Genomic DNA, 15330 nt, shown 5'->3' with positions numbered 1-15330 from the left:
GACATGTGTTGGAGCAGTGGCAGTGTCAGATAGCACAGTAGGTTGACATTGTTGGAAACATTTGAATAGTGTCCAGTGATGTTGCAGGGCTCCAAAGTGAGTTGGCAGAGTCAGTGGACATGTGGCAGTGCCAATATTGGGTTCTGTTTTATGGGCCATATTTGAAGCAAATTTGAGCAGGCAAAATGGTCATTTTGCCATATGAAATGTACGGAGATTTGTAGAGCATCCAATCAGCTTTAAAATGCAACTAGAATCACATCATTCTGTGTCTGAATGAGGAAGTAGTGGTAGTTATACGACAGTTAGTTTATAATTGCCCGGGTGTTTGCTAAGATGCCTGAAAGAGATTAATGTAATGATGGGTGCATTTGGTGGGTCCCACTTGACATGGTCCATTGATTGGTCCGAGGTGGCAGCGGCATGACTAAAATTGGAATATCTCACTCATCTAAACTCTGTTTGAGGTTATTCAACTTGCAGTGTGTTCGTCTTCTCAACAGCTCTGAGAGTGAGAGAGAGAGAGTCCAAAAACTAAAAAACCCTTTATGAAGGCTTGTATGTTGTTGTAATGCATAAAATCCTCCCCAACCACCCATGTGGGTTTTTTTAAAGCTGCATTGAAGATAGAAGAATGTTGGTTGAGGTCTATTGAAGACAAGAAAAAATTATTAGCTTGTAGAGGAAGTGAAAGAAGATAAGGATGGATCCATTTGTACCAAAACACTTGAAGATTCAAGTCTTCCAACTGTAAGGGTCAGTTGAAGATTCCAATGGTTGTCTGAGGACCATAGTGAAGTTCTTTCACAATGTGATTACTAAGGGGAAGGTAGTCTTTATCTTTTAAGTTCAGTTTTGCATGATTTATGTAGTAACTTGTAGTATTATCTAAAGCCTTGATTGTAAGGGTTGAGACTTGTATTTTGTTTTATACATTGTAGATTGTCAGGTAGGGGGCTTGACAAAAGTTGGGGTTGTAGCCTTGTTCAAGTTGTGGCTTGAACTGAAGCAGGTGTTGTAGCACCTAGGCTATTGCAGTAGTCAAAATTTGTACTGTGTATTAGGCAATATAGGAAACCCTGGTTAGGGTATTGCTCTGTGGTTTTAAGTACTTGTCAAACCACGTATATTGTGTGTCATGTGGATGTGATTATAAACTATGTATATTGGAGTGCTATGTGTTGTGCTTGACTACAAGGTGGGTATGCGTTGTCTAGTTGACCTAGCAACATGGTAGAGAAGCATACGATGGTGTGTTGTGAAACTGATAAACTTGAGATTACCTTAGTCAGTCCAAGTGAGCAGTAGGTAGTGCCAATCAATGAGGTGATAGTCAAGATCATAATTTCAGAGGAGAAAATTTGGTGACACTGATTCAACCCACACCCCCCACCCCCTTCTCAATATCTACGTAGTAACTTCAACTTGGATTCCCTACAATTTTTCTATCATGGCTTCCTTCATAAAAACAAATTAATCTTATTTGTCTATTTTGCTTCCTCTACCTCCCATGTACATATCACAAACACTGCCTTAATTTCTCTCACGATTTTGTAACTCAAGTGGCTGACAAATACCCACAGCCCAGCCCGATAGGGGGAGTGGGGATCACAAAGGATTTGGGGTTTTGACGTCTAACCATAGATCCATGTGGTCTAGGCAGCACGGTTTTACCGGGTAACTTGGCAATAAAGGATCTGAATTCTCACACAATAATCACCTTACCCCCACTCAAGCAAGGTGTTCGGGCAAAGGGAAGATAATCATTGCATGACTCACCGTATCTAGGCAACATGGTCTTGCCCGGCAGCTCGACAATAGAAGATCCAAATTGCGTGGTGTGTAAATAGATTTCAAAGTGTAAAAAGAGAAAAAGGTAATGCTCTTTTTTCTTCCCACCCTCAAAAGGCATAGGGATACTGATTGGATAGGAGTGATACTGATTGGATAGGAAGACTGTACACCACACCAGAGTCCAATGATCACTGAATGATTTGAGCAAAATCATCTTTCTTTCTTTTCTTTAATATTGTTTGTTTGTTGTTGGAATCAAGATTGTCTCACGAGCTCGTGTGTACTTTTTCCATGAATGTTTTTGGAGATGTCAGCTGTCAGAAAAGGTTGGATTCGTAGTAGCAATGTTTGTATTTGTCACTACTTAAAGTAAGTAGTAAGTACTTGTCCCACTCTTATTAACAATATCTATTCATTCCATGCAAGGTTGGCAGTGGGGACTGGAGATTGCGTCAAAGGGAAAAGGAAGGAGGAAATCTTTTTCTTCTTCTTCTTCTGTTCTGACACAGACAGCAAAAGTTTCAATTTGCATTGGTTGGGTTCCCCACTTCCTTCTTTTAGACTTGAAATTAATTGTGCATTAAGTAAGTAAAATACAAATATTGAATTCTGGAAGCCAAGCAAAACCCAATAGAAATTAGAGAGTATCTTATCTATCTTTCTTCCGTGGTGACTGGTGGCCCCTACCCAGCCCCAGTAGTTGTCAGTTGTCACCACATTACACTTTATTTTTTTGGTAACAAGTTGTCACCACATTACACAGATTCTATACACGTAGCTTTGAATTGGACAATTATTCCTTTTGTCATATTACAATTTAAAACTTGGGAAAGACATCGCTGCCTGGCCCTCTAAAGCTTACATGCGCTGGTCAATGGAAGTGCACAGACAAGCATTGTTCTTGGAGGATGGGATTTCTGTCTTTTCATAGAAAAAATGGAAAATGAAAGAGTGTGATTTTCTTGGATTTTAATTAGGAAGGAGGTAAAGATGTTTTGATTGGAAAGGGGTGGGGAGACTTGAGAGTGTTGATGGGGTTTAATTAAAAAAGAAGAAGATTATAGCATAACCGCATGTAACAACAATCAAGAAAGGATTAAAATCCTCGGCAATTCTTTCATCTTAGGGTACCTTGCAGTTCGAGCCTGAGATCTCGATGTTGCATCTTCCACATGTTGAGATCTTAGGCTCAAACTACAAGGCATCACAAGATTAAGACACTGTAGAGCATTTTTTCTGTCAAACAACAAATAGAGAAATGATCTTCCACTTACAGAGAGAGTAAAAGCTAGCGAAAGTGAAAAATCGAAGATAAAAAATTAAACAATTAGTTAGAGGTTGCAGATGCTAGAATGGATAATGCCATGGCAGCTCAAACAAATTATCTAGAAGAACTCATGATTGTGACTTGAATGGAAGAATTCTATAATTTATATGTACAGTTCTCTGTGGGTAAATGGCTTCATTTTTGCATTAGGCATTGTAGAGTTGGCTTGGACGTTGCTTACCCTATTAGTTTAGAATTAGGTAGTGAAAATTTATTGATTGTATTTTGTTGGCATTTTTTTCCGATGAAGTTTACTTCCATTGTTCAAGAGTTTTCTTAAACAAACAAGGGAGGGGGGAGGGGGGAGGGGGGGTTCTCATGTATAACCATAGGCAAAAGAATCAATTCAATTCAAGACTGATAAAAAAAATCAGATCAGACCAGCTCATTTGGGCATTCGTATCCCAATTTAGATCTAAAATGGGCAAAGGCCAATCCAGATTCCAGCTGATCCCAATCCAATCCACGTACGAAAACCTACCCTAAATGGATCTCAAAGGTTGATTCCAGAGCTGATCCAGGCCAATTTCAATCCGATCTGTATAAAAATCAGCTGGAACCAATCTAAATCCTCATTTAAGAAAAAGAAAAACACCTTCAAGGGCATGTTTGTAATTTAAAAACCTAACACACAACCCTTTAAAAAAAGGCTCTTACCCTTGAATGCATGCACCACCCACACATCTGAAAAATGATGGCACAAATTCCGAATTCTAACATAACTCATCAAAATAAATACAAAAATATTCCTGCTGTGGTCCTCACATGTGTTTTTCCATTTCTCTTTTGTCGCTATCAAGTTTCAAGATTTGAAGTTGGGATCTCAATATCTGAATATATACAAATATAGATCAGTTCCAGGTCAACGAGGCTTCCCGTCACAAATGTTTTGTTTTGTATTGTAATGTATTTGCCAGGTGAGCAAAATCAGGACCGACAAAGGACAAGAATCTCAGTCATCAGAAATTGGAATAAGACATGTTGTACAGTAACATGTCAACAAACCAAAAATATTTATAATTTTACCTGTTATTTCCCTTGGGAGAATCGTGACAGAGTAGCCCCACACGAAGACCTCTTTCTCCGTACTTTTCAGAGACAAGAAATAAAGGCACTTTTTACTAGTAGATATTAAAAAGAACCCCCATGCATTGCTTTTCGTAACATTCCCCTTGAAGCCTCTTCAGCAATGGAAAAGCAAAAGTAAAAGAATCAAAGAAACCCAGAAAAGGGCAAAAAGAAGATTCTTTCATACATGCTGATCAAAGTACAAACAGCCGAGGTGAATCTCAGAATCGGTGAACTATTTTAAGAATTTCTGAAACATGAAGTTTGAAATGTACCTAAATAGTGCCCTTTTTTTCTTTCATGGATATGAATTCAGTGATCAAACCTTAAAGATACAATTCACCACCCGTCCGGTCAGGTCATTTGAGCAGTGTAGATAGATCAGTACAAGTGATAAACCCAACAACTCCCAAGGCTCCCATCCGATTCATCTCTTCTTCACCAGCTCCTTCACCAGAGCTACATGGAGCATCCTTTTTTTTCTTTTTTCTCTTTTTTCCCTTTCCCCTCTTCCTTTTCACAAAATGATGGGGGAACCCAAGTCTCCTTGGACTTACATAAGAAATGAAGAATATACATGGCCTATGACTACTTCCTCAAAAAAATTACATCAATAGGCCTCACATTCAAAAGGAACGGGCAACCCTAATTTCACAGAGGAGCCGACCAGAAATTCATTCCCCCTCTTCTTTCCCTCTCTCATGCTTGCTGTATTCGAGCCCATGGAATGCCAGCATATAAAAGACAAAAAGGAGACCACAAATACCTTGGGGATGGGAGACCACCAATGACCAAAAGGTGGGGAGGGGGGAGGGGGGAGGCAAAAAAATCAATTAATTTATATGATCAAAGTGACAGACATTGTACCCCCTCCGGAAGATTTTTAGGCAATGGAAGTGCAGTAACATATCTCTGAGGGCATGTTTTCTGTGGGGTTGCACTTGCATCAGAGGATGATGAGGTCTCAGCCCCATCTGCATGGCCCCGGCCATGGAATTTGGCAAAACGGTTGATGACAGAGAACCTTTCCAGATCCTGGCAATCCACCCGAAGGTCTAAAATTGATACTTTCTTGTCCAATCTGCATAATCACAAGGACAGCATTAACAAAACAAAATAAACATGAGAACCTCAAGCAACAATGTCATTCAAACCCTGGAGAACTCAGGGAATCTTGAAAAGAGGTGAAAAAAAAAAGAAGACTAGCAGACACAGTTCTTGATGCAAAAAAGCCACAATGCAAGCTGAAGATCTCAAAATAGAGACGGATGCTGGCATCACTAGCAGCTAAATCCACCTTTAGAAATGTTGGCTGGAAAACTAGTAAAAGATTCCATAAATGAGAGCGGATTCTCACCTCAATAAATCATTCTCCAACTTCCTTGCCCTACCAATGAAATCTTCCATAGCTTTTGAGAAATACTGGTCACCGATTCTCCCAGAAATTTTAACCTTCTCAGATTGCCTGGCGAAGAAACAAAGAGAGAAAAAAAAGCAATATTCAGAAGGCCATAATCCTCCAAATATAATTGTAGTTCTGTAAACATCCACGATAGAAATTGACTTCTCAAAGTTCAAGTATACCGTCAAAATTCTACAGTATTACTTATATTTACAGCTAGGCCTCCAAGAACAGCTCTTACATGTTTGAATTGTCTGGCGGTACACGTGAACCACTTCCAAGACTAGAGATCAGGCTGCATGCGTCCCCTAACGCCAATCTAGCAACAAAGTATATTACACTCTCATAGTTTGAAGTGACTTCTGCAGAGAGTATTGATGCTGGTGCAGGACGAAAGAGTTGTTGCATCAACTGTGTTGTCAATATAAGCCTTTTTCTTGGTCGAACCAGTGGTTGTGCATCCTCAATCAATTCAGCATCATCTTCCACCTGGCATAAGAAATGAAAAACAGACATTGAAAATCCTGCCAGTGGTGAAGAAAAAAGAAGAGAAAAAATTGCTCAAAATGCAAGTACACCCATTCAACTATGAGAGCACCTTCTCAATTAGCCGATTTGCAGCTTGAGCCCAATCTTGTTCAGCAACACTGAAACCAAAAAATGGCTTGTGATTAACAGACCCAAGGTAAGATAAACCATTTTAACAAATGTACAATGAAAAACAATGTTCAAGAAAACAAAGGATTAAAGAAAGTATTTTTACAACAGTTGTTGAATAAAATACAATAATCATGACAACCACCTGATATTGTGAAGCCTTTGGGAACCTTGGGTCACTTCTTTATGCCATGGTACAAGCTCTGGCATTGCACTTTTACGCTTCTTTGGTCTCACAACAGCCAAACTCTGATCAGTGACATCTGGTGGAGAAGAATGTGCCAGAGACGAGTGCTCACTTACAGCAACAGTACTTGTTGTACTTTGCCAAGCACTACTAACCTGAGTGGCATCAGCAGCATTTACATGCTCTGTTCGGGTATGCATGGGCAAATTGTCAGAAAGCTTTCCAAAGAAGAACTGTTGAGATGCAGTCTTTGCAGTCCTCTGTGCATCATACATCGGCAGCATCTGCCCATCTTTGAAGGTCCCATACTGTTTAAACCATGAGGGTGCCATCTGTGGACTTATCTTTGAATGTTCAGCTCTAGTTGATGGTATATTGATATTACTAGAATGATTCGGAGAATCATTTCGATTATATGTGACCCTATCCTGGGATGCTACATTTGCATTTGCATCATCCCTCACCTCTGATGAAAAGCTAAGCATTTTGGTATCTCCTGATGAAAATGGGCTACGCCGGGCTGCTGTATTCATCTCATTCTCTACGGCATCTCTGACCATTGCATTGTATCCATATAATAACTGTTGTCCTGCCATAGCAGCCACCTGCTGACCATCTGGTCCAAAATCAGGTCCTTTGAGCCTCTTCAGAACCCTCTTGCTAGGATCAGTCTCTACACCCTTCATTGCCTGCATTTGGTGCAGCAGGGAGTAATTCTGATGAACATTTGATGGTGTCAAAGAACGGCCAAGAACTTCAATATCTCTGTAGGAAGAAGGGGGGTTCTGGCTAGATGTGTGCTCTGTTTGTGAGATCACAACTGGATCCTTCCCATTCCTTTCTCTGTCAATCTCCTGTTGATGTCTATGAGCCAACAATGAAGAAGAACCAACAGAATTTGCATCCAACAGTTGATGTGCCACAGAATCTTGGCTTTGAGATGCAGCTGCTGTCTGTGGAGCCAGCTCAGTCTTTTCAGATGGTAATTGTCGCCAGGCGCTTTCTTTCCTTATTTGATCTTCACTGTGGGGAAACCCTTGAGGATTAACAGAACCTGTACCAAATTCAAAGGAACTATTTACTCCCTTCTTAGCATCCTGATCACCCGGTTTTTGTGCCCACGAAGTTGTTTCCAGATTATTATTTGATGGACTGATGAATGGAAACAAACTGGTAGGAACCTTGTGAGGATGACCAGAAGACGGACGTTGCCTGCTCGGTACATTGTTCCACACGTTATGCAACATTTTTGAGAAGGCACCCTGTTGAGATATGCCTGATTTAACCAATGGCTGAGAGACAGGGACAGAGTCCAATGCTGGGAGCTGTTGGCCTGAAACTCTAAGATAAGAAGAGCTTGTGCTGACTGATTGGGATGTGTCAGCAGGGGAACCAAGGTTGAAAGGTACCACCCTGCTAGTTGTACCAGGCAATGATGCTTGTGCAGATTGATCAGATGCCATTCTGTCATGAGAGTCGTTTGTCTGTGTTAAACGAGAAGCACGGCTATCAAAAGGACCATTTAGAGAGTGATCCTTTGGTACTTGTCCACCTTGACACTGAAGTTGATTTCTTGAATATGGCCGAGCAGATGTAAACGCAGCAGATTTTCCCTGCATATTAGAGAGTGAGTTCTCATTGCCAGCTTGTCCTGAAGTACTTGTTTTATTATCCCAATGTTCCCTCTGAGACATCTCCTCAGAATGAGCCAAAGACTGCACAGGAGCTGTGGAAGCCAACCAAGTCTGACCCTTCTCAGCTACCTCTGGATCAGCATGCCTTGAGTCATGCTCATTAACAGCTTGTGAAGAACTCTGAGATGTAAAAGCATGGCTTGAAACAGGTACCCGTTGCGATGGAGGGGCCAACCTTAAACCAAAACCTTGAGAAGTAGATGATTGAGTGCGCCTAAGATGAGTAACAAATGTTTCAGAAGCTTCTGACTCTGGCATCTCAAATGAATGACTATGATCAGAAGGGTCAAATTGTTTTGCAGTGACATGATCCCTTGATTGGTCCACCTTATGGAGAAGCTCGAGCATGTTGTGACTGTCAAGTTTGAAATCAGTTACACTACTGTGAGTATATAATAACTGCAATGATTGCAAGCAACAACTGTAAGCAAACTTTTTGCTTCCCCCCCCCCCCCCCAAAAAAAAAATATATATATAAATAATTCAGAAACAAATTCAAACTAATAAAAAAAAAACGTAACTACTTATCCAAAGCCCAAAAAGCAGACCAAGCTTGACAGCAAGGTTTGTTCAATCGTAAAAACAGCATAGAATAATGCTGATAGTGTTTTCAAGAAAATAGTGAAAGTAAAAATCCATGTACCTGGACACAGCAAAGAATACATCTTGGGTGCAGCAAAGATTCCATTTAGAACATTACTATTGGCTTACATGAAGTGTCAGACACAGGTTAGGGCTCATAATTTTAAGTGCCCATAGCTAACTATATTAAATGAATAATGAAAGCTCTTATGAACAATCAAATAATATCATAAGCTCAAACAAGTAGAAGTAGCAAAAACTCAATTTATCAGAACCTTGTCTGGGCCGTCCTGTTTGGAGCATAAAAACCAGCCGGTCCATCCAAGGTTGCAGATGTGTTTGATCCATGTCCAGGAATAACACCTCTATAAGGTGTTTCCTCTGATCTTTTCATGCTTCTTTGGAAATCTGCTACCTGCCCCTGTAAATGGAAGATTATTACCACCAGTGAGCTAAATATGAGACTCTGAAAAAGGAAATCAAAAGCATTTGCATCAACAAAAGAGCGTATAACTAAATATTGACCTTATCCATGTCCATGGCATTGTTAGGAGCATGACCAACAAACTGTGAGTAACCTTTCTCCTGACCCTTCAATCCTTCAGCAACCTGCTGGGATAGTGCCTGTGAATGCGTGACGTGTTTCATGGCTTCAGCAGGTTCTATGTTCACACCCGAACTTCCCATTGGATGATACTGAAACTTGCGAGTCCCAGAGGTTTTCCGGCCAACCTGACCCAATGACTTTTGGTTTGCCCCAGCCAACGAATTACAATCATTTGCATTTAACCATGCATTATCTCTGACACCACCTACTCCAACAGAATCATGGGATCGGCTGGAGTTATAGCTATCATTAGATATCTCTTTCTGGAAACTGTTCTCCTGCTTCTTGTCATATGTTTCACCAGAAGCCCTTTCAGAATTATGCAATGATGACTCAAAAACTTGTGGAACATTGCTGAGTTGATGCTGATACCTCCCCCCACTCTCATTTCCTTTGTACTTCACAGAAGAATCAATAGCATGCTTCCCATAATCAAAAGGATGACCATGTGCAACCTTTTGGTTAATCTCCTGATTACTCTTTATATTGCTTGAATCGGGTAGAGCAGTAAAGTTATTCCTGCGAGAATCTTCTGAATTGACCTGTGGACTACCAGTGCCAGATTTCATTTGCTGCAATACTGAAGCTGAATTAGGGAAGGGCATTGACACATGATTACCATCAGCCTTCCATAAACCACTATTAGTATCCCCTTCTGCTTGCATGGCTTTCTTTCCATCATTGCTCTGAGAATTTTGTAGAGAATTTTCATTCTCCCGAGCTTTTAATGTTGCATCTTCACTTGGTGATAGGGCCTCATTAATATTCCAACCATTTTGCTTATTACAGGGATGGCTACCAATTTTATAGGACATGTTCTGATGGAGAGCCCAAGAACCCCGGATGTTCTGAGAATTTAAATCCATATTTGTAGAATGTGCAGCAGCCTCTGACTGCTTGTAGATTTGACCAGCCCAAGCACCATCAGGAGCATTTTCCAAATGCATAGGTGACAGAAATTGATGACTACCCTCAAAATGTGGCTTTTGCTGAGGACTACGATCCAACCATTTGCCACTTTCTTTAGGAGACAGTTGAACCGATTCATGAGATGAATCAGGCCGCACCTTCTCACTCTGCTCATATGGAAATTTGACACCTGATTGCTGAAAACCAGGAACATTATGACTGCTTGGACTCATATTGGCATCAAATAAAGGAAAAGTTCTTGGAGGTAAAGAAGACACAGTCTGCAAATTGCTATCAACCCAACTTGATTGCCCCTTCCCACTATCATTAAATGTTGCAGGCTGATTTCCAGTTGACAGTTCCGTCTTCTGGAAGCTCAAGCCACTCCACTCTTCCTGTAACCCAGTATCACTGCTAGAAGCTTCAGCAACAGCAGACTGCATAAGAGCACTCCAGCTTCCACTCTGAATGGAAGGACATGGACCAAAGTAATCAGAACCTTCCAAGGGATTCCCATAGACTCCTGTACCCATGTTGTTGCTCCTGCTCAAAGGAGCATCCCATAAACCATCATCTGAATTAAACAATATCCTCTCTTCTGTTGGATCTAGGGCAACTAAACCCTGAGAAGGGCCGACCTGTGGCATTGTTTTTTCCTGCAGGTTTCCTGCCCAACCAGACTGCTCCTGCCTCCCAGGGAATCCCTGCACATGTGCATTCCTAGGGGAGGAATTCAATTGCTGGATGTTACCAGATAAAACTCCACCACTTAATCCCTGAACAGGAACATTCTCAAACAAACCTTTCCCTTGAAATCCCTGCTTGGAAATCGAAGCACCATCCTGCATGCAAACCTGGTCCTGAAATTCCACCCGGTGCTCTCCCTGAAAAGAGTTATTTAAGGATGATAACTGAATCAGAGGCTTCTCTACTTGGTTGTCACCTGTCTTGGTCAGCATATCAGCTGAATCATGTGAAAAGCCCTGTACATTAGAGTATTGATTCAAATTTTCTCTCCTGCTAGTGATTGGAGCACCATACAGAGATTGGTCAAGCTGTTGAGGAACAAACCCCATTGAACGTAGGGCCTGACCTTGTTCATTTGAAAACATAACTCCGTTAGGAAATCCTTGCACGGAGGGAGATCCACTCCGCTGCACCCAGTTCATCCCACCAACCATAAACATCTGTGAGGAACTAGGTACTACCTTAGAGTCACCGCCAATATGCTCATTTGGCCAAAAGAAGTTAGAGGCATCATGGACAGGTATGCCATTCACTAGAGCTGGTAACTGATCAACAGCAGTCTGTTTTGCAACAGAAGACAGCTGGTTAATCGAACTTTGCTGCCTTGCTTGATCTAATTGCTGAAGCTGCTGCTGTTGCTGTTGCTGCTGCTGCCTCTGAAGTTCTTGCAGTTGTTTGATCATTAGTTGTTGTTGCCATGGGGGAATGTCATTAAACCCAGACTGCTGCCTCGGCCGAGGCTGTGGCAAGCCTGATTGTTGCCCCCTCATGAGCAGCTGTTGAGCACCAAGAAAGTCAGTATTACTAGAAGCCTCGGCAGTTTCCAACCTCTCTGAATTTTTGGTTAGGCCAGGACTTCGTTCAGGACCATTCCCTTGCTGTGGTTCAAGAACAGATAACCCTCTTGCCCTTCCTCCCAGAAACTCTGCCTGATGCTGCCTTGTCTGGAAACTATCCTGTCCATGTGTAAATCCATTCAGATTCAACTGTTGGTTTCCGGATTGGCCCTTAGCAAACTCCGGCCTCAGCGCTAACTGGGTAAAGTCCAAACCATGTTGAACTCTTGAAGACTGCCTGCCATTTCCATTCCCAGAATCTGAAAAAATAAGGACCATAATAAGAGGAAAATATTTCTGAAGACCAAGAAAGAAGCATTTTTACACTAAAATTAGAAATGTAACTTCCAAACACCAGAACAATCCATAGATAAAAATAAAAATACAAGATAAGAAAAAACACCTTACGAGTTTGCTGTAGACATATAAACATTGAATCAGTATACCTTCTGTGAAGAACCATGATGCTTCTAATGAAGCAAAAAAAAAGTAAATAAAACAGTGACACACTAAAGTAGTCAAGATAATTTATACCTGATTGCTGCAAACTGTAGTTCTTTGAGTTAGAATTTATAGGGGTTCCTATCGGTCTTTGGCCTCCAGCCCACAGATTGTTATTAAGAACTGCCCAATTTCCACCAGTAATCTGCAACTGGTGCTGACCCTGGGACAAATTGTCTTGATCAAAGAAATTGTGGATCTTGTCTGCATTTTCATTGCCAGGCATAGATAATCAAATCTGCAAATTTTCTGCAGCTGACTCTTTGGTAGGGAAAAGACCTCTCCCTGAAGAAGACACCAGTGATACTCAAAACCTTCCCATTGTCATAACTCTCTGAAAGAGATACAGAAGGCTCTAACAGTAATGTTCATAACACAGGTTCACTCCAATAGTTTCTTCTGCAGGTTACTCCTTTTCTTTACATAGAATGGGACTTCTAGGAATATGCCACCAACCCCCTCCCCTTCCCAAACCTCACCCTGCAGGAGATAAGGCCAGTAAATCATTGTGTGATGGAATAAATGTCAAACAATGGCTAGGTGTCAATTAACACATATTATAAAAAGGAACCATATAAAGGTAAGATAGTGATCAAAAAGCTTTATCTTTTTTCTTAATAAAATCATAGATTTTGGTATTTAAGGTACACAGCAATTTGATGGCTGATGCTAACAGATACGAAAATAAAATGACACAAGCCCAGACCGTTTGGCTGACAATTAAACTACAATTTCAAAAACCTAATTTTTTTTTCAGTACTAGATAATTTCAGAATCTATGCTTCCAAAGTAATGCAGGAAATTATAGTGTTGTCTCATTCTTACAATTACTTTCTACTATGCAACATTATAGCAGATCCATAGGACATGTTCAAAAGTTCTATTTTCACAGCGCCTGACACTTGGTTTCAGCTCAATTTTCATAAATACATATGCACGATGCACAACACCACCCACTCCAAACAACACAAAATAGAGTACAGAAGTGAATCTGACCATTGAAGCTCATATTCACATATCTGTTCTTCATGAGGTTGTCGCCTATCAAAAGCTCCAGCAAAAAGCCTGCATGTAATAGCATGCGTCTCAGCAAGAGATGGAAGAACTGTATGCATATATATTCATACTCAAGCAAAAGCAACTAATGGAAACTTCAGAAAAGAAGGTCCCCGGAAAGCGAAGAGAAAGAAGAAAAGAGCGGGGGAGAAAGAGAAAGCAAAGGAAACACAATGTAAGGCTATCTTTGTAAAGCTTTAACCCCCTTCCCTACCTGACAATTAAAAAAAAAAGGCCTAGAAATATGAACACAGTTTTCTATTGCTATAGTCCAACGATAATTCATGAAAGAGCAAAGAAATTTCAATTACAAAAAGCCTAGAAATATTAAGATATTTTTCCATAATTACAGTCCCAAGATATTCATGAAAGAGCAAGGACGTCTCAGTTACCAAATGATGGTATTGTGGAAAAGACAAATACATACCTACACAAGATGACATTAGATTCGCAAGCACACAAATACATCCATAAAAAATAAAAATAAAAATAAAAAAGAAGGAATGTGCCCAGAAAAAAAAAAAAAAGAGGGGTTGAGTGTGTACATTCCAAATGTTTTGGATTCTGAGGACTTCATCGGACAAGAGCAAAAACTTACTAGAAAAGTGGAATACCCATCTGAGAACTGGATTTGACTCCTTGCATGGTATGGAGACCACTATAAGTGAGAATATCAACTCTAACATGGGAAGGTTAGCATTTAGCAAAAGCAGCAACCTCAATGAAGAGTTGAAAGCTCCACAAAAATGTGCATCTGTAAGATTTTAATTATGGAGCTTAAATAATGTTTGCTTTCATACTTTATGAATTATGCTAAAAACGACCAAATTAGTATAATTTGAGATGTTTCTCTTGCAATGCTTCATCAATGAGTAAAAAGCATGTCAGGAACTAGACTATAGAGAGAGAGAGAGAGAGAAGAAAAATAGTAGTCGTATACACAAAGTGCCCCAAGACAAAAATTAGGGCACAAAAGCAATAAATTCAAAAAAATGAAACGCTCCTTCTGTTAAAGTCTGCTCAGCCAAGCTCAAGTAAAAGCAAGGAGCGCCACCAAACCCCCTGAACTTGGACAACTCTAATACTAACTTCCAATTACCCAAATCAAAACTTCACCCACAAAAAAGCCTCTAATTGAGTTAAACCATATCAAGCTAACACAAACTGTGTCGGAAAATATTTTTCCAAGCAGGTAGTCCAATACCAGACCCAACCTCAAGAACAAAATTCCAGGGAGATCGAGGACGACACTCGTAATTCCAACTCAAATTCGTGATTGACCCACAAAAACCAAACGAACTATGAAGAAGAACTCAACAGAGATTCCTCCCAGCCAACAACCCAAAATCCTAAGCAGCAATCGTTGCTCGATGTGTAGAAATGGTGGTCCGATGAAAGAAAAAAAATTAGGGTTTTTTGGAATGATAAATGTGTACTTACTTGGTAGATGAGAGACCTCTCTAATGGCGATCGACTTCAAATCTCTGTAATCTCGTCCCTGTTTTTTAACTTTAGCTAGGGTTTTCGTCTACGAAGAAGCGATACACCTCCCCTTCAAGCTCTGATAGAACGAGTTTTTCAGACACACCAAAGATAAAGTGATCGGAAAATAACACGAAATTTTCAACGAATTCTGAAACAAAATGTAGGTTCGGTCCGAACCTCAGCTTCGGAAATCGAAGCAAACTCGTTTTTATTGTCCGAAGCTCGCGTATGTAATAAAGTAAGGAAATAGAAGACGGAAGGAAACACCGTTAGGCTTTCCTTTCTTTCCGCCGCCGAATTTAGCATGTAGTGGATGAAAAATTTAACGGACATTATTTTTAAAATTTTTCGTATCTTTTCTTCCCGTATATACGAGGATCATACAATCATCATGGCTCACTTACCTACGTCACCGATCAATCTTGGTGGAGTCATATATATTCCAATCCAACAGCTGATATTCGTATCTTTATATTGA

General features: G+C 40.4%; 1 protein-coding gene across 3 annotated transcripts; it reads right to left on the bottom strand.

The window, feature by feature from the left end:
• Positions 1–4747: 4747 nt before the first annotated feature.
• LOC122670758 lies at positions 4748–14968 on the bottom strand. Of its 3 annotated transcripts, none has more exons than XM_043867736.1 (9): positions 14807–14968; positions 12345–12593; positions 9237–12070; positions 8987–9132; positions 6394–8484; positions 6190–6238; positions 5833–6080; positions 5547–5654; positions 4748–5270 (listed from the first exon to the last, which is right to left on the bottom strand). In XM_043867736.1, the coding sequence occupies exons 2-9, from the start codon at positions 12535–12537 to the stop codon at positions 5036–5038; spliced, it is 5904 nt and encodes a 1967-aa protein (XP_043723671.1). In that variant the 5' UTR covers positions 12538–12593; positions 14807–14968; the 3' UTR covers positions 4748–5035. The 3 variants fall into 3 exon arrangements, with proteins under 3 accessions (XP_043723671.1, XP_043723670.1, XP_043723672.1); XM_043867735.1 differs by having other exon boundaries at positions 12345–12791; positions 14808–14968; XM_043867737.1 differs by having other exon boundaries at positions 8987–9126; positions 12345–12791; positions 14808–14968.
• Positions 14969–15330: the final 362 nt, after the last annotated feature.

The sequence above is a fragment of the Telopea speciosissima genome, chromosome 8, assembly GCF_018873765.1.
Source record: "Telopea speciosissima isolate NSW1024214 ecotype Mountain lineage chromosome 8, Tspe_v1, whole genome shotgun sequence".
NCBI classification, from domain to species: domain Eukaryota; kingdom Viridiplantae; phylum Streptophyta; class Magnoliopsida; order Proteales; family Proteaceae; genus Telopea; species Telopea speciosissima.
Note: the sequence above shows the minus strand (reverse complement) of the source record. Positions and strands in the feature narration are given on the sequence as shown.